At 37.4% G+C, this 21556-nt stretch overlaps 1 protein-coding gene across 8 annotated transcripts in view; it reads left to right on the top strand.

Annotated features, from left to right (window-relative positions):
- ATL2 (atlastin GTPase 2) overlaps positions 1–21556 on the top strand; it is a 164717-nt gene that overhangs the window by 132366 nt on the left and 10795 nt on the right. For 7 of the 8 annotated variants that reach the window (XM_006048938.4, XM_044925839.1, XM_044925838.2 and 4 more), the window contains 4 exons: positions 15401–15535; positions 15769–15873; positions 20078–20128; positions 20428–20484. In XM_006048938.4, coding sequence (XP_006049000.1) covers positions 15401–15535; positions 15769–15873; positions 20078–20128; positions 20428–20484 — 348 coding nt within the window. Of the gene's footprint in view, positions 1–110; positions 202–15400; positions 15536–15768; positions 15874–20077; positions 20129–20427; positions 20485–21556 lie in introns of all 8 variants that reach the window. The other variant, XM_025260882.2, reaches the window with a different exon arrangement.

The raw sequence follows: 21556 nt of genomic DNA, 5'->3' as shown, positions 1-21556 counted from the left end.
AGAGTTGGGTATAGAGGTTATGTGGACTATTGACTACTTTCTTTCTGTTAGCATATTAGATTTTCCCCCCTTGATTTCTGAATTGTATATTTCTGTTCTTTCATATGCAGATTTAAAATTAGTGTAATTTCACTTAGAAGGCTTCACCAAATGTTGCCAAAGCCAGAGGAATCAGAAACAGATGACGTGGAGGAGGCTACAGTACGTTGTTCAAAGTCCTTATTGCCATGTTTTAGGAGGGCCTTTCTTGGTTGCATTTCTGTACTTGTTCCCTGAAAATGTTTTGTCATCTGTAGCCTTTGAAATACCTTTCTAGCTTTAAGCCCCAAATGTATGTACTGCCTGTTTTGTGATATCAAAAGTATTATACCTATGTTATCACTTATTTCAGTTTTGTACTTGAGAGAGCATTAATTATTTTTTCCAGTAGACCTTTTCCTACTCCAGAGTATTTGTTCTTGCAAGTGAAAGTTTACTTTCTCTAAAATAATTGACTTTATGAGGTCATTTTTTGAAGAAGATCTCAAGTAATAATACTGTTATACATAAGCACTAATTACTCAAACACCAGCTTTAAAACAGTTGGGGAGTTAAAACAGTTTTATAGAATTCAGGTTCCTTAATACTAACTTTTTTTGGAGGAGAAAGAAATTTTTAAGTAATTAATAACTCCCTGCTTCATTCCCCTACTCCCCCTGGGACAATTTTGATGTTTGACTCATGAGTTCTAGTTCAAGATTTCTTTTTTCTCTTTAAAACATTTTTTTTTCCTTGCAACGTTTCTTTTTATAGTTAATAGGATGTATTTTCTATAGATGCTTTAGAGTATGTTCACTGTAATAATTTTGTCAAGAAGCAAGTTAAAATAACAGAATTTATGCCACATTGCAGTAGTATATGGACATTTAACAGAACTGCCAGTGGATCATTCTTTTTCCTCTTAGACTTCTGTAGTGTTATAGGGTGGGTTTTGTATGGCTGGGAGTCTTGTTAAGTTCATGTACTAAGTGTATTTGATACTTTGTTTTCCTTTTAACAGCTTTATTGAGGTATGATTCACATATAATATATAATTTCATCTACTTGAAACCTGTGGTATACAGTCCCATGATTTTAGTATATTCACAGTTGTATAATCATCATCACAATAAGTTTTAGAACATTTTTACCAACTCAGAATGAAAAATATGAAGCTCTGTACCTTTTAAGCTGTTAACCCACCTATCCCCTATAACCTCTTCTCCCAGCCTCTCTCCCTAAGGAACTATAATCTTATTTTCTGTCTCTCTGATTCTATGGGAGGTTAGTTGGGATTCTGTTGGTGATTGTATTGAATCTAAAAGATCAGTTTGGGTAATGTTGTCTGAATATTAAGCACTTTGATCTTTGAACATGGCATGTTTTTCCATTTATGTGGGTCGTCTTTAAATAAATAAATCCAGCTTGGGGGGGGGAAAGAATGTTTTGTAGTTTGTATTTTTTATACTTTTGTTAAATTTACTCCTGATTTGATGATGATATAAATAGAATTGTTTTCTTAATTTCATTTTCAGGTTGTTCGTTGTTAAGTATACAATTGATATTTTTATATTGATCTTTTATCCTGAAATCTTGTTTAACTCATTTATTCATTCCAATAGCTTTTTAGTGGACTTTTTAAATGTTTTCTCTCTATCAGATCAGTCGCTCAGTCGTGTCCGACTCTTTGCAACCCCATGAATCGCAGCACGCCAGGCCTCCCTGTCCATCACCAACTCCCGGAGTTCACTCAGACTCAGGTCCATCGAGTCAGTGATGCCATCCAGCCATCTCATCCTCTGTCGTCCCCTTCACCTCCTGCCCCCAATCCCTCCCAGCATCAGAGTCTTTTCCAATGAGTCAACTCTTCTCATGAGGTGGCCAAAGTACTGGAGTTTCAGCTTTAGCATCATTCCTTCCAAAGAAATCCCAGGGCTGATCTCCTTCAGAATGCACTGCTTGGATCTCCTTGCAGTCCAGGGGACTCTCAAGAGTCTTCTCCAACATCACAGTTCAAAAGCATCAATTCTTCGGCGCTCAGCCTTCTTCACAGTCCAACTCTCACATCCATACATGACCACAGGAAAAACCATAGCCTTGACTAGACGAACCTTTGTTGGCAAAGTAATGTCTCTGCTTTTGAATATGCTATCTAGGTTGGTCATAACTTTCCTTCCAAGGAGTAAGCGTCTTTTAATTTCATGGCTGCAGTCACCATCTGTAGTGATTTTGGAGCCCAGAAAAATAAAGTCTGACACTGTTTCCACTATTTCCCCATCTATTTCCCATGAAGTGGTGGGACTGGATGCCATGATCTTCGTTTTCTGAATGTTGAGCTTTAAGCCAACTTTTTCACTCTCCACTTTCACTTTCATCAAGAGGCTTTTGAGTTCCTCTTCACTTTCTGCCATAAGGGTGGTGTCATCTGCATATCTGAGGTTATTGATATTTCTCCCGGCAATCTTGATTCCAGCTTGTGTTTCTTCCAGTCCAGCGTTTCTCATGATGTACTCTGCATATAAGTTAAATAAGCAGGGTGACAATATACAGCCTTGACAAACTCCTTTTCCTATTTGGAACCAGTCTGTTGTTCCATGTCCAGTTCTAACTGTTGCTTCCTGACCTGCATACAAATTTCTCAAGAGGCAGATCAGGTGGTCTGGTATACCCATCTCTTTCAGAATTTTCCACAGTTTATTGTGATCCACACAGTCAAAGGCTTTGGCATAGTCAATAAAGCAGAAATATATATATATATAAAAAAGACCATGCCATCTGTAAATATAGTTTTCCTTTTTCCCTTCCAATCTGAGTACCTCTTAGCTCTTTTTCTTGGCTGATTGTGCTGGCTAGAATCTCCAGTACAATACAGGTGATAAGAACATGTCTTCTTATCCCTTTCCTAACCTTTAGGGAGAAACACCTAGGTTTTCACCACTGTGTATGATGTTAGCTGTAGAATTTTTTTGGAGATATTGTTAGGTTCAGGAAGTTCTCTCTTTCTAGTGTGCTAAGACAGTATTTGCTTTTAAAATCATGAATGGACGTTGGATTTTGTCAGATGCCTTTTCTGCATCATTCATATGATCATATGGTTTTTCTTTAGTCTGTTGATTTGATCAGTTCAGTCTCTCAGTTGTGTCTGACTGTTTGTGACCCCATGGACTGCAGCACGGAGGGCTTCCCTATCCGTTACCAACTCCTGCAGCCTACTCAGACTCATGTCCATTGAGTCGGTGATGTCATTAACCGTCTCATCTTCTGCCGGGCCCTTCTCCTGCCTTCAATCCTTCCCAACATCAGGGTCTTTGCAAATGAGTCAGTTATTTGCATCGGGTGGCCAAAATATTGGAGCTTCAGCTTCAACATCAGTCCTTCCAATGAATATTCAGGGCTGATCTCCTTTAGGATTGACTGGTTGGATCTCCTTGCAGTCCGAGAGACTCTCAAGAATCTTCTCCAACACCACAGTTCAAAAGCATCAATTCTTTGGCACTCAGCTTTCTTTATAGTCCAACTCTCACATCCATACGTGACTACTGGAAAAACAATAGCTTTGACTATACAGACCTTTGTTGTCAAAGTAATGACTCTGCTTTTTAATATGTTGTCTAGGTTGGTCATGACTTTTCTTCCAAGGAGCAAACATCTTTTAATTTCATGGCTGCAGTCACCATCTGCAGTGATTTTGGAGCCCCCCAAAATAAAGTCTGTCACTGTTTCCATTGTTTCCCCATCTATTTGCCATGGATTGAGACCAGATGCCATGATCTTAGTTTTTTGAATGTTAAGTTTTAAGCCAACTTTTTCACTCTCCTCTTTCACTTTCATCAAGAGGCTCTTTAGTTCATTTTCGCTTTCTGCCATAGGATGGTGTCATCTGCATATATGAGGTTACTGATATTTCTTCTGGCAGTCTTGATTCCAGCTTGTGCTTCATCCAGTCCAGCATTTCTCATGATGTACTCTGCATATAAGTTAAATAAGCAGGGTGACAATATACAACCTTGATGTAATTCTTTCCCAATTCGGAACCAATCTGTTGTTCCATGTCTAGTTCTAACTGTTGCTTCTTGACCTGTATACAGATTTCTTAGGTGGCAGGTCAGGTGGTCTGGTATTCCCATCTCTTTAAGAATTTTCCACAGTTTGTTGTAATCCACACAGTCAGAGGCTTTGGCATAGTCAGTACAGCAGAAATAGATATTTTTCTGGAATTCTCTCACTTTTTCAATGAAATGGATCATATTAATTTTTTGAATGTTGAGTTAGCCTTGCATCCCTAGAACAGTCCACTTAGTTGTGATGTATAATTCTTTTTATACATTGTTGGATTCAATTTTCTAATATTTTGTTGAGTATTATTACATCTATATTCCTGAAATATATTGGTCTTTAGTTTTCTTTTTTTGTAATGTCTTCATTTGGTTTTGATATTAAGATAGCATTGGCCTCATAGAATGAATTAGGAAGTGTTCCCTCTGCTTCTATGTCCTGGGAAAGTTTAGAGAGAACTAGTATCATTTCTTCTTTAAATGTTTGGAAGAACTTAGCAGTGAAACTGTCTGAATTTAGTTCATTCTTTTTTTGAAGGTTATTAATTGTTGATTAAATTTCATTAGTAGATACAGACCTATTCAGATGATGTAATTTTTTCTCATGTGAGTTTGCTAGGTTATGTCTTACAAATAATCAATCCACTTCAAGTCAGTTATCAAAATTGTGGGCATAGAATTGTTCTTAATATTCTTTTGTTATCTTTCTAAAGTCCATGAAATTAGTAGTTTTGACTCCTCTGATTTCTGATATTTTAAATTTATCTTTTCTCTCTCAAAACAATTTTATTGATCTTTTAAAGGACCAGCTTTGGTTTGATTTTTTTTTTCCCTGTTGTCTTGATATCCTGTTTTCTTGTGTTCAGTGTTATTAAGGTTTCTGCTGTTAATTTTATTCTGCTTCTTTAGGTTGAATTATTCTTCTAGTTTTGGTTTTAGATCTCTTTCCTAATATGTGTACCCGTTTCTATAAATTCTTTTCTAATCATTGCTGTCACTGCATTTCACATGTTTTCATAAGTTGTTTTTCTCATTTTCATTTAGTTCAAAATACTTAAAAATTTCTGTTGGGATTTTTTTGACCCATGTGTTATTTAGAAGTGTGTTGTGTAAACTTCTACTATTTTGGGGTTTTCCAGCTATGTTTACAATATTGGTCACTAATTTAATTCATTTGTGGTCTGAGAACATGCTTTGTATGATCTGTTCTTTAAAGTTTATTTTAAGGTGTGTTTTAAAGCCCAGGGTTCTATTTTGGGGAATGTTCTGTATGAGACTAAGAGGAATGTGTATTCCATTGTTGGATGAAGGATTCTATAAGGTCAGTTAGATCTGCTTTAATGTTGGTGCTGTTTAGTTCAGCTGTATCCTTGAAAGTGAAAGTCGCTCAGTCATGTCCCGACTCTTTGCAACCATGGACTGTATAGTCCATGGAATTCTCCAGGCCAGAATACTGGAGTGAGTAGCTTTTCCCTTCTCCAGGGGATCTTCCCAATCCAGTCATCGAACCCAGGTCTCCCGCATGGCAGGTGGATTCTTCATCAGCTGAGCCACAAAGAAAGCCCAAGAATACTGGAGTGGGTAGCCTATTCCTTCTCCAGTGGGTCTTCCCTACCCAGGAATTGAACCAGGGTCTGCTGCATTGCAGGGGGATTCTTTACCAACTGTACTATCAGGGAACTGATAGTTTGTCTTCTGGATCCATCAATTACTGATTGAGGGGTGTTGAAGTCTCCAAGTGTAATAGCGGATTTTCTTGTTTCTCCTTGGAATTCAGTTTTTGCCTCATATATTTTGATGCTTTCTTATTAAGCACATACACATTGAAGAGTGTCAAGTTTTTCTGGAGAAATGAATGACTCCTTTTATCATTATGTATTACCGCTCTTTATAATGATAATTTCCTTGTCTTAAGTCAGCTCTGTCTGAAATTAGTATAGCTACTCTAGCTTTTATTTGATTAGTGTTAGTATTGTATGTCTTTCTCCATTCCTTTTCTTTATGTTTAAACTGGGTTTTTTTGTGGACAGCAGACAGTTGGATTTATTTTTAATCCAGTTACAGTTTCTTTCATTCAATTGGTTTATTTCAGTCATGCATGTCTGAAGTGATTATTGATACTTGTTATACTTGGTTCTTTTTTATTCTCTTTTTCTGCCTTCTTTAGCTTTAATTGACTATTTTATATGATTCCACATTCTGTTCTTTCTTAGTGTATCTATTATATTTATTTAAACATTAAAAAAATCTAATTGCCTGGAGTTTGCAATATACATTTACAACTGATCTAAGTTTGCTTTTAGAATATTACTATACCACTTTATGGGTAGTACAGGTACCTTATTCCCAGTCCTCCGTATGTACCATAATCGCCTAATACATTGTCGCAATTAGAACTTTGGATATGCTGTTGTCTATTAAATGAATTAAGAGAAGAATAAAATATTTTCTTGTCTTTCTCTGATACTCTTTTATATATATATATGTTTGAGTTTCCAGCGTGTATTATTTTCTTTCTTTGTGAAGAACTTTTAACATTTCTTGCAAGGCAGGTGTACTGGTGACAACATCCTTCATTTTTTATCTAAGGAAGAATTTAGTTCTCCTTCACTTTTGTAGGATAACTTTTACTGGATACAGAATTTTAGGTTGGTGGCTTTTTTCTTTTAACACTTTACATATTTCATTCCATTTTCTTCCTGTTTGTATGGTTTCAGACTAGAAGTCCAAAGTGATTCTTATCGTTCCTTGATCACTATAGATATAAGTGTTTTTGTCTTTGTTTTCTTTTGGGATTTCCTTTTAGTCTTTGTCATTTTGCAGTTAGGCTGTGATAAGCCTAGTATAGATCTTTTGATATTTATCTTGTTTGGTGTTATCTGATTGTCTTAGATCTGTTCTTTAGTATTCGTCATTAATTTTAGAAAATTCTCAGCCATTATTACCATGAAATTAAAGACACTTGCTCCTTGGAAGAAAAGTTATGACCAACCTAGACAGCATATTAAAAAGCAGAGATACTACTTTGCTGACAAAGGTCTATCTAGTCAAGCTATGGTTTTTCCAGTAGTCATGTGTGGATGTGATTGTTGGACTATAAAGAAAGCTGAGCACCGAAGAATTGATGCTTTTGAACCGTGGTGTTGGAGAAGATTCTTGAGAGTCCCTTGGACTGCAAGGAGATTCAACCAGTCCATCCTAAAGGAAATCAGTCCTGAATATTCATTGGAAGGACTGATGCTGAAGCTGAAACTTCAGTACTTTGGCCATCTGATGTGAAGAACTGACTCATTTGAAAAGACCCTGATGTTGGGAAAGATTGAAGGCAGCAGGAGAAGGGGCTGACACAGGGTGAAATGATTGGATGGCATCACTGACTCGATGGACATGAGTTTGAGCAAGCTCCAGGAGTTGGTGATAGGTAGGGAAGCCTGGTGTGCTGCAGTCCATGGGGTGGCAGAGTCAGACACGACTGAGCGACTAAACTGAATTGATGACTTCTGACGTTTCTTTTATGCCTTTTCCCCTTCTCCTTCTGGTATTCCCATTATACCTATTTACTGGTTTAGTCACTCAGTCGTGTCCGACTCTTTATGACCCCATGGACTATAACTATAGCCCACCAGGCTCCTCTGTCCATAGGCTTTTCCAGGCAAGAATACTGGAGTGGGTTGCTATCTCCTCCTCCAGTATACCTTCCCGACCCAGGGATTGAACCCACATCTCCTGCTTGCAAGCAGATTCTTTACCACTGAGCCACCAGGGAAGCCATACCTATTTATACCTTTTTGTAATTGTCCCACAGTTCTTGAATAGTCTCTTCTGTTATTCTTATCCTTTTTTGTCTATGCATTTCAGTTTGGGAAGTTTCTGTTGATACATTTTTGTGTTCACTGATTCTTTTGTTGATGTGTCCAGTCTGTGGATAAGTATATTAAAAGTGAAAGTCGCTCAGTCGTGTCCAACTCTTTATGACCCCAGAGACTATACAGTCCATGGAATTTTCCAGGCCAGAATACTGGAGTGGTTAGCCTTTCCCTTCTCCAGCGGGTCTTCCCAACCCAGGGATTGAACCCAGGTCTCCGCAGTGCAAGCGGATTCTTCACCAGCTGAGCCACAAGGAAAGCCCAGGTATATTAAAGGTATTCTTTATTTCTATAGTAGTATTTTTCTATCTAGCATTTTCTTTGGATTCTAGCTTAGAGTTTCCATCTCTCTGCTTACATTACTTGTTTTTGCACGGTTTCCACTTTTTAAAATTAGAGCTTTTGTGATATTTATCTTAGTTACTTTAAATTTCCTGTCTAGTATTTCAAAATCTGCATCATACCTGAGTTTGATTCTTAAGGTTGCTTTGTCTCATCAGTCTGTTTTTCCTCAACTTTTGAGGAAAGTACATGGCTGGTACTTATCAGACGTGAACTATCAGAAAATAGGAACTGAGAGTTAAGCTTTTACTGTGAAGTTTTATGTTAATCTAGTTCTAGCTCAGAGATGTGGTTAGTGTTTGCTGCTTTAGATCCCAGAGACTTAAGTATTCTGTCCCCCTTCCATTGTCCTTGGGTTTCCCTAAGAACTCCTTAAATAGAATCTCTGTCTTCCCGCTGTGTCAGTTGTAATCCACTGATTGATGTGGTAGTAATGTGTGCGTGAGGAGAGCTTTATCATTTTATGATTAAATCTCAGTTTTGTAAGTGGACCTGAGTCCCTGGGCTATGACCTTCAGAAATTTTTTTTCTCCCTTTACTTGAAACAGGAAGGCTAGAGGGAACTGGAGTTGATGAATTGGACTTTTCCCAGGGTTAGATAAAGCTCTGATCAGGTAGTTTGCCTTGAAGGGCTGGCCTTCGTTAGTGGGGACTGCTCTCAGGGCTTACTTGCCCCTGTGTGTGTTTGAAAATGGTTGCAGGGAATTCCCTGGTGGTCCAGTCATTAGGGCTCAGTGCTTTCACTGCCACGGCTTGGGTTCAATCCCTGGTTGAGGAACTAAGATTCCGCAAACCATGTGGCAGGGTCAAAACAAACAGAAAGAGAGAACCTCAGGGAACTTCTTATGGTAAAAATGAAGAGCTCTTAGGTCCCAAGCTAGTTTCTTTTAGCTTTTAGCAGTTTGTCCATATTAATTTAAGTGTTTTCTTCAGTTTGCTCTAGCAGTTTCTGCTTCTGGTAAACCGCCTCTCTCCAGAGTTCAGTGTGCAATTTGCCCTGTGACCTTGATTCTCTGATCAAAAAGAAAGAAAGGTCATTGATTTTCATGTTGAGCTTTTTCTTGTGAGGCTGATATGCTTTTTTTATATTAGCTTTATACATGGGAGCACTGAGACTGGAAGTCCAGTGGAAGGCTATAAAATCAGATCTCAACACCAAACATCACAATAACTAGAAGTGTTTTCCCTTTCCTGTTCTAGTAGCACTTAAGTACACTTGAAAAATTGTGGTTAAAAAATACATAACAATTTCCCTTTTTAGTCCCTTTTAAGTGTACAATTTCAATGGCATTAAGACTGTTCACATTATTGTGCAGTCATCACCACCAATACATTTCCAGAACTTTTTCATTTTCCCAGACTAAAGATCTGTACACAATAAACTCTTTCTTCCAGCCCCTGATAACTGCTTTTCCACTTTCTGTCTCAATGAGTTTAACTGCTCTAGATATTTCATGTAAGTATAATCATACAATTTTGTTATTTTGTATCTGGCTTATTTTACTAAGCATGTCTTCCAGGTCAAGGTCACCTTTTAACCAGAATCATAAGAAAAAAAGATTATTTAAACTTATTCTTTCGCGTGTAGCTAAGTTGATATAGTTGTCCTTTGTCTGAGCTTGTGACTTAGGTCAGTCATTATGTTATCTGCCTGTCCAGCCCCAAAAGGGAAGAGTTGGATGAGGAGATGGGTAAGATGTTAGACAGTTTTAAAATTGTTTTAAAAGTCTAATGTTTCTTAATTTGCTCTAGGACTTGCAGAGTATTCTTACATATTCAAATGAAAACTCTTTTAAGTTATGCTTGGTGGTCAGAATGTTAATATTAGCTTATTCTATCGTTTGGGTGTTTGGTGTTAATAACCTACCTCCTAAGTTAGGTACTAGTTTATACAATTAAGATTTTTATCTGTTATGTTTTTATGGGGAATGCTTCATAGCTCGAAGGATCTGCTGTTTTGTTGTACGATTACTTGGATCTTTAATTTCATCCTTCTGTCCATTTTCCTTATAGCTGTGTTGAGTTGTTACGGCTTCTCAATGCACCTTTATCTTCTGGCATGCCCATTGTTGAAGTTAGGAGACCTGGCTGGACTACCAACTCAATGTGCAAATTTACCTAACTTTTGTTTCACTTTGTTGCTGCTGCTGCTGAGTTGCTTCAGTTGTGTGCGACTCTGTGTGACCCCATAGACGGCAGCCCACCAGGCTCCTCCGTCCTTGGGATTCTCCAGGCAAGGACACTGGAGTGGGTTGCCATTTCCTTCTCCAGTGCATGAAAGTGAAAAGTGAAAGTGAAGTCGCTCAGTTGTGTCTGACCCCTGGTGACCCCATGGACTGCAGCCTACCAGGCTCCTCCGTCCATGGGGTTTACCAGGCAAGAGTACTGGAGTGGGGTGCCATTGCCTTTTCCATTGCTGCTGCTGCTGCTAAGTTGCTTCAGTCGTGTCCGACTCTGTGCGACCCCAGAGATGGCAGCCCACCAGGCTCCCCCGTCCCTGGGATTCTCCAGGCAAGAACACCAGAGTGGGTTGCCATTTCCTTCTCCAATGCATGAAAATGCAAAGTGAAAGTGAAGTTGCTCAGTCGTGCCCGACTCTTAGCGACCCCATGGATTGCAGCCCACCAGGCTCCTCCGTCCATGGGATTTTCCAGGCAGGAGTACTGGAGTGGGGTGCCATTGCCTTGTCCAATCTCCATTGCTAGAGAATGTTATCTTTCCTATGGTGAAATAAGAATTTGTTTCTTATTGTTTAGAGCAGGTAGGGGTTCTTTATTGTTGATAATTACATTGGTGAGTCTTTTTGGCAAGGATTTCTGTTTGTTCACTATAATATTTGACTACATTCAAAGTTCAAGTCTTTTCAGCTGAGATGCCTTTTGCAACTGGGACTTATTCAGTAAGCTTTTTTTTTTGAACTGGAGGATTAAGATAATTTTTAAAATTTTTAGTTTTTGTCCCTGTATTAATAAATGGTATCAGGTTACTGTTTTTCAGGTTCTTAAGTTTGCTTCTACTCATGACAGCAGACCGTATCTGTTATGAGCGAGGCTCCTTCTCGAATTCATTAGCGTCCTCCTGAGGGCAGAGATGTTTGTTCTTTTTCACTGCTCTGTCCCTTGAATCTAGAACAGTGGCTGGCACACAGTAGGGGTTCAATAAATATTTGTTGAATGACTATATTAAATTTACCAGTGTTCAGTATGTTAGAGAAATAACAAGACTTAATTTCATGTTTTGAAATGTCAAAACTTAACTGGTTTTAATTAGGTTCTCTGATTTACCTTTTCTCTCATTCTTTATTGACTGATCAATTTAGTACTTCTGCGTCATTGACTACGCTAAAGCCTTTGACTGTATGGATCACAACAAACTCTGGAAAATTCTTAACAAGATGGGAATCCCAGACCACTTTACCTGCCTCCTGAGAAACCTGTGTACAGGTCAAGAAACAACAGTTAGAACTGGATGTGGAGTAATGGACCAGTTCAAAATTAGGGAAGAAATATGTCAAGGCTGTATATTGTCACCCTGCTTATTTAACTTCTATTCAGAGTGCATCATGTGAAATGCCTGGCTGAAGGAAGCACACAAGCTGGATTCAAGATTGCCAGGAGAAATATCAACAACTTCAGATATGCAGATGATATCACTCTAATGGCAGAAAGCTAAGAGGAACTAAAGAGTGTCTTGATGAGGGTGAAAGAGAAGAGTTAAAAAAGCTGGCTTAAAACTCAGCATTCAAAAAAGTAAATCATGGCATCCAGTCCCATCACTTCATGGCAAATAAATGGAAAAAAAGTGGAAATATTGATAGACTTTATTTTCTCGGGCTCCAAAATCACTGCAGATGGTAATTGCAGCCATGAAATTAAAAGATGCTTGCTCCTTGGAAGGAAAGCTGTGACAAACCTAGACAGTGTATTAAAAAACAGAGACATCACTTTGTCAACCAAGGTCCGTATAGTCAAAGCTGTGGTGGCTCAAATGTAAAGGACCTGCCGGCGGTGCAGGAGACCTAGGTTTGATCGCTGGGTTGGGAAGATACCCTAGAGGGGAAATGGGAACCCACTACAGTATTCTTGCCTGGAGAATCACATGGACAGAGGAGCCTGGCGGGCTACAGTTGATTGCTGAAGAATTGATGCTTTCGAACTGTGGTGATGGAGAAGACTCTTGAGAGTCCCTTGAAGATCAAGGAGTCAAACCAGTCAATCCTAAAGGAAATCAACCCTGAACGTTCATTGAAGGACTAATGGTGAAGCTGGAGCTTCAGTACTTTGGCCATCTAATGTGAAGAGCCGACTCATTGGAAAAGACTCTGTCTGATGCTGGGAAAGACTGAGGGCAAGAGGAGAAGTGGGCAACAGAGGATGAGATGGTTGAATGGCATCACCAGCCCAATGACATGAGTTTGAGCAACGTCCAGGAGATAGTGAAGGACAGGAAAACCTGATGTGCTGTAGTGGATGGAGTCACAAAGAGTTGGGCGACTTAGTGACTGAACAATAGCAATTTAGTAAACATTTCCATTACAGGGTAAACCAAGAAGAGATAATATATAGTTAGTACATCTTTTTTAATGAGACACCAATTCTTTTTAAAGTTCTTTTGGAGATAGTAAGGTTAACAAGCATCTTACTTAGCTTATGATTTCAGTCATCTGTACTTTTTAAAATTTAGTTTTACTCTTATTCATGTATTATTTCTAGCAGTGATTGAAAGGATTTTATTTCTTCCATCTCTTACCCATGTGCAAAAAGGAACATGTTGAAGCTTACTAATTTTAAAAATTTAACATATTTATTGAGCAAATATTTTGAGTACCTACTGCGAGCCAGGCACTATTCTATGTTCTGGGGATACTATCCTGTGTTTTGAGAGGAAAAAAAATGACAAAACTTTTTTTCTTCATGGAACTTAAATTCTCATAGAAGAGTTAGGGAAAAAAAATAAGTAAAATTAAGTAATTAAGTAAAAAGTAATATGTAGAATAAAAGTAGATTTCTCTATTAGGATAAATTCTTTTAAGTTACTTGCGTAGGTTGAATCAGATCATTAAATATCACTTTGACACTTTTGGGGAATGAGGTGCTATGTGTGAGGACCTAGAATATGGAAGGCATTTTGGTAGAAACAGTTTTGTAAATCAGATGGGGTTTATAGCCCGTGCTCGCAATACTTACACAAGAACTGCAGTGCAAAGCCGTTTAAAGGGAGCCACCTGAAGTGTCAATAATAGGCTTTAAGAGTTCAGAAAAGTTGGAGTTTCTTTTCCTGACCACCCACTCAGTCCAGGCTGAGAGCAGATGGAGCAAAGGTATAGAGATGCTAAGCAACCTATGTATTTGGGATTATTGACCTTTTTTGTTGTGGGACAAACTGAAAGAGGTGTGTGTGTTGGGGGGACATAAGGAGCAGAGATAGGGAATGTAAATTAAAGGTGGATTGTATACAGCACGTCTCCAGATGGTCCTGTAAAGAAATGGGGAGCCACAGATGGCTTTTTAGTGGGACCATGGCATGATTTTAGATTTCTTGTTGAGAACATTAAGTGACAGTTAGGAAGGATGGGTTGGAGGGTACAACAGGGAGGTTCAAGGTGATTTGGAGCATCTAAAAAGTCTAGTCAGTGCAAGACCATAACTGGGCTTATCTAGGGTGTACTGTTAATCCCCTGATCCCTGTGAAGGGTGCTTCCTGAAGCACAAGTCTGTAGTATATAGTATAGATAGAGCTGTACCATGTGTCAGCCTTGTGACCAGCAGAGGATGAGGGTCTTAAGTTGAAGATACTGAAAGTGAAGAGAGTCCAAGAGAATTTTGTAAGTGATAGGATTGGTAACAACTGGGGATGGAGTTCTGTGGAATAATAATTATAGATGGTTTGTGTTTTACCATCTGAGCCACAGGGAAGCCCACTGATGTTTAAGACTGATCTTCATATTAAGTAGTGATAATTTGGGCAATACTTTTGTCTCCCGCCTTTTCCTCATTAAGTCTACCTTATACATCTTTCTCCACCCCTAATGGGACCTTTGTTATCTATTTTGGACTATGTAGTAAAGCTTATTAGAAGTATTTCTGAAACAAAGGAATTTTTCCTTTGAGGGGAGGTACTTTGAGAAAAGGGTATATGGGCTTTAAATATACTTAAAGTAGAGGGCTCTTAATATATGTCAAAGTTAACTCATTTATCATATTCTAGATTTAATTTTCTAGATAAATTAGCCTATGGTATATTAAATTTCATATAATTTTATAATATTACAACAGTTTAGTCCTGTAATGTATGTGCTAAAACATTTTATTATAAAAAAATTTAAATATACCCCAAAATAGTAGAGTATAATGAACTCCAGTGTACCTGCCAACATTTTCCTGGTCTTATTTCATCTGTTTTCTTTTCTGCCCTTTTACTTATTTATTTTAACTAGATAAGACTTTATTATTAGTAGTACAACCTCAAAGCCATTATTACCTCACACAATCATCTTTACCCCAACTTAGCACCATCTAATACCATACCCAGTCTGGATTCAGATTTCCCTTTTGGTTTTGAAAAAGACTTACAGTTGGATTGTTTGAATCAGATTTTATACAAGTCTTGTGGTTATTTTTAAAGTTGATGTTTTTTAAAGAGAAAATTAAGGCAGTGTGAAAACATTTTAGTATATAAGCTATTCTAAGAGAGCAGTGCTGTTTTGACAGTCGTTCTGTCTGGAACTTGGTTTTGTAGAAGGAGGTGTCAAAATAGCTGGTATCTTATTTTTATGATTTTGAACATAGGAAGTCTTTCCAAAGTGGGAAAAGTGGGTGTGACCCCACTTATCTAGAAGCCTAGAGTGTGAAAACGGGAGCAGATTTGAGAAGGTTCAGGTCCCTCTGTGAAGGATGTGGGATTTGTTTTTGTAACTACTTGTATAATGTTACAGTATTTTATCTGCCTGGATGTACCGTCCTTATCTATAAAATAAGGAGTGGATGATTTCTTTCTTGTTTTCCTAAAATTTTTATTAAAGTGTAGTTGATTTACAGTGTTGTAAAGAGTGGGTGATTTCCTACATTCCTTTTGAGTTCTTATTTTTGTGTGTTTTATATTTATGCTTGATTTCAACAGGATTCTCAGAGTTGGATTGGTGGAAACAATGAACCATTGACTGGCTTTACATGGCGAGGTGGTTGCGAAAGAGAAACAACAGGCATACAAGTCTGGAATGAAGTGTTTGTGATCGAGAGACCTAATGGAACAAAAGTAAAATTCTTTTTATAGTTTTTTTTTTTTTTTAACTATTTTTTCTTCCTTATTTCTTGAGCAAAACAATGCAGAACTCTTATCTTATTATCCGATGACTTAAACACGTGGACTATTATGTCAAAATGTGTGAGATATGTACTTTTCTTGACTGAATTACTGGTTTTTATAGTAACCATTTTAAATCATTGTTGGTGAGTTTTTACTTAGTATTTCTAACTTTTAATTCCTAGGTGGCTGTGCTGCTAATGGATACCCAGGGTGCCTTTGACAGCCAGTCGACGATCAAGGATTGTGCCACAGTGTTTGCTCTGAGCACCATGACTAGTTCTGTTCAGGTGAGACGCAGGGATGCTCCAGCATGATCAGTTCACAGAACTCTAGTACCTTTGCTCTTCCTCAGAATGCCGTTTGATTGAAGAAAAGAAGGATTAAAATTAGAGAAACTATTCACATTTCTTATCGCTCACTTACATTTCTGTGCTTGCTGTCCTGGCTTATAATGTGAAATTTCGTACTTTTAAGTGCTTACCAGGGAAGCAGTGAACCAACAGCCAATGCCTTTGGTATTTTGTTGTAGCATCAATGCTCTTTTTTTTTTTTTAAGAAGTATATATTATTGTATATTATCCTTAATTGAATTCTAGGATATTCAGTTGATACTGTGGCCGCCAGATACAGTAAAATGTAGAGTATATTTTTATTTTTTGGCTAAATCAACCAAACAGCAAAACCAAGTAATTAAATTTAGTTTTCTACTTGATGTGCATGGCAACTAGTACTTGATTATTTGAATGAATGGAGGTATGTTTATATAATAAACTAGGGTCATATTTAACTTAGGAAACCTAAGTGATGTTTATATAATCTAGGATAGCACCTGTTTCACTTAGAAAGAAGTAAAATTCTTTTCTCTTTTCACTTATGCTATACCCTAGGTATGTTTGGTGTTTTGTCAAGTTCTAGTCTCTTTGAGCTAGGCCATCTTTTCTCTGTATAATTTAGACTGATTGGACTGAATTAAACCACCACAGGTCATTTTGTATTTTTTTACTTTCCCTTTTATGAGCTCATCTGTGGTTGATACTTCTTTGGCTGAAAAAAGAATTATTGAAGTATGGTGGTTAGGTCCAGCTGGTGGTGATGTTTCGAGATACATATTTGCAAATATTTTAAAAAGTATGTGCCTCTTCTGAGGTAAGAAATATTTCTTACTCATGAGAGATTATAGATGATACCGTCACAGTGTCTTGGTTTTTGTGCTTTCTATTAGTATCTGGAATGTATGACTTGTCTCGATTAAAGTTCCCATCTCCTTCCTCAATTCGAAGTATTTAGCTGTCAGTGGAAACAACTTTTGGATATTATTATGAGATAAAAGAGAAGGGGCTTCTTTTTATTATAGGGATGGAAATATCTGTCTCTATAAACTAAATGATGTTATTGGGGACCCTCAGAATCTCTCTTTTCCAATTTGTTCTACTTTTTTTCCTCCGATCTTACAGGGTGGCACAGCTGCCATTTTCCTGAGGCAACCAGAAAATACATCTTTGCGTTTGTATTATCACAGCCCTTCAGATTAGCTGACTCTCTGACTTGCTTTAAATTATAAGCTCTCTGTCCTAAAACTTATATACCGTGGTGTTCTCTTGTTTATTTAACTTTATGATAGTGAGAGGCCTAATTTTGGAAACTTAAAGCCACTTTCTTATTGTAAAATGAAAATTCTTGCTTTGCTTGACTGTCTCATAATGTGGTTTTGTGTGCAGTCAGAAATGAAATCCAAATGCGATAATGCATAAAAAAGCGCTTTGTAAACTAAATAATCAAAAAGATTAATTTTTTGTTGTTTTTTAAGGCCGAACTGACTGGCATTTGGGATCTTAGTTCCCTAACCAGGGATCGAACCCATTCCCCCTGTCTTGGGAGCACAGAGTCTTAATCACTGAACTTGTAGGGAAGTCCCTGAAATTATTTTTTATTATTGTGTCTTTCCTGATTCTTGAGGCCAGATTTCTGTCCTTCCTTATTATATAAGTTATATGATTGATAGGCTAAGGACAGATTGATCCCTTTGTCATTTATTTTTTCAAAAAATAATTGTTGAGCATCTTGTTAAGTACAGTGTGGTATACTAAGTACAGCACGGTATACTAGGTACTAATGGTCTACAGTAAACAAATCTTTTCTCTTTGCTGTTTATAACCTGGCCCTGACAATGAAAGGATCTGGGCCTATTTTCTAAATGCTAAGGCCCATATCAGTGAGAATAGGTTGGTCATGCTCTCAGATTTTAAGTTTAAATAGAGTTTAACCACCTCAATCATTAATTCCTTTGTAAGTACCTGTTTGGAGTTAGCTGAGAAAATCATTTTAAGTTTGCTGGCTTATAGTGGCTGTTTATTTTCTTGACCTCCAAGTGATTAAGTTGGATCGGCATTTTTTTGTGGTTAGAATAGCTTGTTCTATATTTGGAGTAACCCTATTTTCTTAGATATGTTATTTCTTAGCAGAGGCTGCAACTATGGACACCTACTACTTTTCTCCTTTGGTGGCCTAGTTGACCTCTTAAAAGATTTGATTCAGAAGGACTGTACCTAGTGAATCTTCTCTCCAGTTTCTCTTTCTTGCGAGTACTTGAGTGAGTGATAGTCACTCAGTTGTGTTCGACTCTTTGCGACCCCATGGACTGTAGCCTGCCAGGCTCCTCTGTCCATGGAATTCTCCAGGCAAGAATACTGGAGAGGGTTGCCATTTCCTTTTCCAAATGACCTTCATGCCCCTCTCACAAAAAGGAGCAATCCCTAATGGTGGAATTTTGGGGCTCTGGGGTGCTGCCTGCATCCACTCAGAAGCCTGCATGGTGGGTAGGTAGGTAGTCAAGTCTGACTGTTCATTATCCTCCCTAAGCACAGCTCCAGTCCCAAGACACATCCCTTTAATTCCCACTGGCCAGTGGCACTTTCCAGATTTTTCGCAAAGCCTCTAAAATTCTGCATGGATGAGGTACTTGCGGCTCCATTCTAGAGTATAATGTGAATTTCAGAAGGTACCCTGAATGATGCTCCATAGATATTAGGTCGCAAACGCAGTTCTTCTTACCTTTCCCCTGCCCCCACCCATACCATTCCATTTCCAGAATGCCAGGTCACATTGGTCCATCTCCCACTGAACTGCTGAACACTCCTTCCCCAGACTTGGGGACTGAGGAGAGAAAAGGGGTCAGGAGCCATGAGTTCTCCATGTTTTTCAGCAAACAGGATTCTGGACCCAAACTGGACCCAAAGGGTCTCAGTTTTACCCATGGACAATACAAAGTTAGGGTCAGATGCTCCTTCAATGCTCCTTCTAGTTCTAAAATTCTGTTTTTGATAACTGTGCATTTTTCACATTCCTTCAAAAATATGTGCAAAAACATTAGTAATTTTCAAATAAAGAAGCTATAAAATGTATAATATATCATAATTCTTTTGAAAAGCTACTTTTCAAATATAATCAGTTTTTAAATTAGCAATTTTTAAGATTTTTTTTTCGATATAATGGGGGTTCTTTCAAGCAGGCAAAAAAAAATCCAACCAAAGGCACTTAAGAAATCACTTAAGAAATTATAAGACCTTCCCTGGTGGCTCATATGGTAAAGAATCTGCCTGCAATGCAGGAGACCGGATTCAATCCCTGGGTTAGGAAGATCCCGTGGAGAGGGATGTCCACTCCAGTATTCTTGCCTGGAGAGTCCCATGGACAGAAGAGCCGGGCGGGCTATAGTCCATAGGATCACACAGAATCCGAAACGACTGAAGTGACTTAGCATACAAGAAATTATATGTCATTGTATTCAGTTTGAAAACTTAGCCTATTTTATATTTATACTCACTTACTTAACTTACCATTATCAGCTCTGGTCTGTGTGGCTTGGAAAGCCTCCTAAAAATTTGTGGAAAGGGCAAGAGTGCCACCTACTGTTGTGTTTGTTTTTTTTTTAAACAGCTACTACAGTCTGGTGAAATTTTCGTGTTATTTAGACTGAGTTTACTTAAGTAAAAAGATAATCATATTAGAGTCAATGGTAGTTGAGGCACCCATGAGTAACTATAAACTATATATTGTGAATGCTCCAAGGAGGAATTTGATCTTTGTAGAACTATGCCCTTCCTATCCATTCACTTAGAAAAATAATTGGGGAAATCCTATACTTAAGAAAAAAAAAAAAAACATGGTGTAACATTAAAGAAACTTACCACCTAAGTGTAAGTATGTAAATGTACAATATAAGTATACTACATATACTTTAAAAAAAAGGTCTGCTGCTCTCTTGGCCCCATATGCACGTATTCATGATTTTTACATAGTTTACCACCACTGCTCCCCCCTTAATGTTTTATAGTTAGGGAAAAAGAAATCCTTTTCATCACCAGTTAAGATAATGATCGAGTCATTCATATGTGTTCAGGTATAAAATAGCCTTCATTTCCACAAGTAAAGTTATACACAGATGGGTATTCAAAGTAAAGCACTAATGAAAACCAAATTCTGTTTTAACAGGTATATAATTTGTCTCAAAATATTCAGGAAGATGATCTTCAACACTTGCAAGTATGTATGTCTCAAAGAATGTATGCCACAGTATTGAAAGTTTAATTCCTACATTATTGTTACTTTACACCAAGAATCTATAATATTATAAGAAGATTGACTATTATATGATTTTAAACAGATACATGATTTCTTAACTAAAAGAAATTTTAATGTATACTTGGTCTTAAAAAATTAAATGCTTGGCTTTCAAATGATTTTAAAGGCCCTGACATCTAGTGGTCTGATATAGAACAGCTTTACAGATGTCTTCTTTCAACGTCTTTGGGGGCATTATTTTAAATAATTTGATTTAATAGTTATTTACAGAATACGGCAGACTTGCAATGGAAGAAATCTACCAGAAACCATTTCAGGTAAATTAAGTATTTTATCATTAAAAGAAATTTATCTGTGAAAAGCTGTCATCTTGTATTTCTGAAGACATAAGGACATTATGCCAAACTCATTTTTAGCAACAGATCCAGCGGAATTGAAACTAATTTATGGTAGAGTCATTACCAACTTAACAGTAGCAGTTTATAAGATAGGAAATAGAACAAATGATTATAGATTGATTCTTAGAATTTTTACTTAAAGAAGTTAATAACATTTCTCTTAATTAGGTGTTAATTTCCAGAGTTGAGATGGTCATGTAAACTTCTTGTATACATCATAAACTACTGCCATATTGTTGGTTGTGTGTGTGGGGGGGGTAGTATATTACAAGTTGAAGTTAGACCTGCTATTGTTCATTTTTGATTCATAGAAAAGTTTCAGAATTTATTATGTCTCTCCCTCATGTTTTTTCATTACCTTTAAATGCTAGATGCAGAATATTAAGTCAGAAATTAATCTGGGTGGAGTTATTTGAGAAGCATAGTTTGATATTGCTTCTTTGGAGTCTTGACATTACAGAGATTTAAAAGAAAAAAAGCTAATTTTAGATAGTTTCTGTTTTGAAATAAGTGGTTTATAAGTTGACATAGTGTTACTTGGTTAGCTGTGTTAAAGTAGGTAAGAATGACTCCACCCTGTTTGCTCATCCGTGTGTGTGTCTTCCCTTATATGAAAGCATCACTGGTGCGTCTTACTGTTAGTGGGTTTATACTGATTCAGCCTCAGTCTTGTCTGGCTCAAGTGATTACGTTTATGAAATATTTAGACAGGTTATGGTGTCATTTTTTGTATATGATAAAATGTACTTTATTTGGCCTATATCTGTTTTTCTGAACTGGGGTAATTTTGCCACCCAAATGGCATTTGCTGATATTTGGAGACATTTTAGGTTGTCACAGTTTTGGGGAGGAAGTTAATACCATTGGTATTTAGTTTTTAGAGACCAGACATGCTATTCAGCATCCTGTAATACATAGGACAAGTGTGTACAGCTAAGAATTATCTGACCCAAAGCATCAATAATGCTGAATTGAGAAACCTAAGCATGTA

This window comes from Bubalus bubalis, chromosome 12 (assembly GCF_019923935.1).
Source record: "Bubalus bubalis isolate 160015118507 breed Murrah chromosome 12, NDDB_SH_1, whole genome shotgun sequence".
NCBI classification, from domain to species: Eukaryota; Metazoa; Chordata; class Mammalia; order Artiodactyla; family Bovidae; genus Bubalus; species Bubalus bubalis.
This window is presented reverse-complemented; position numbering and strand designations above follow the sequence as displayed.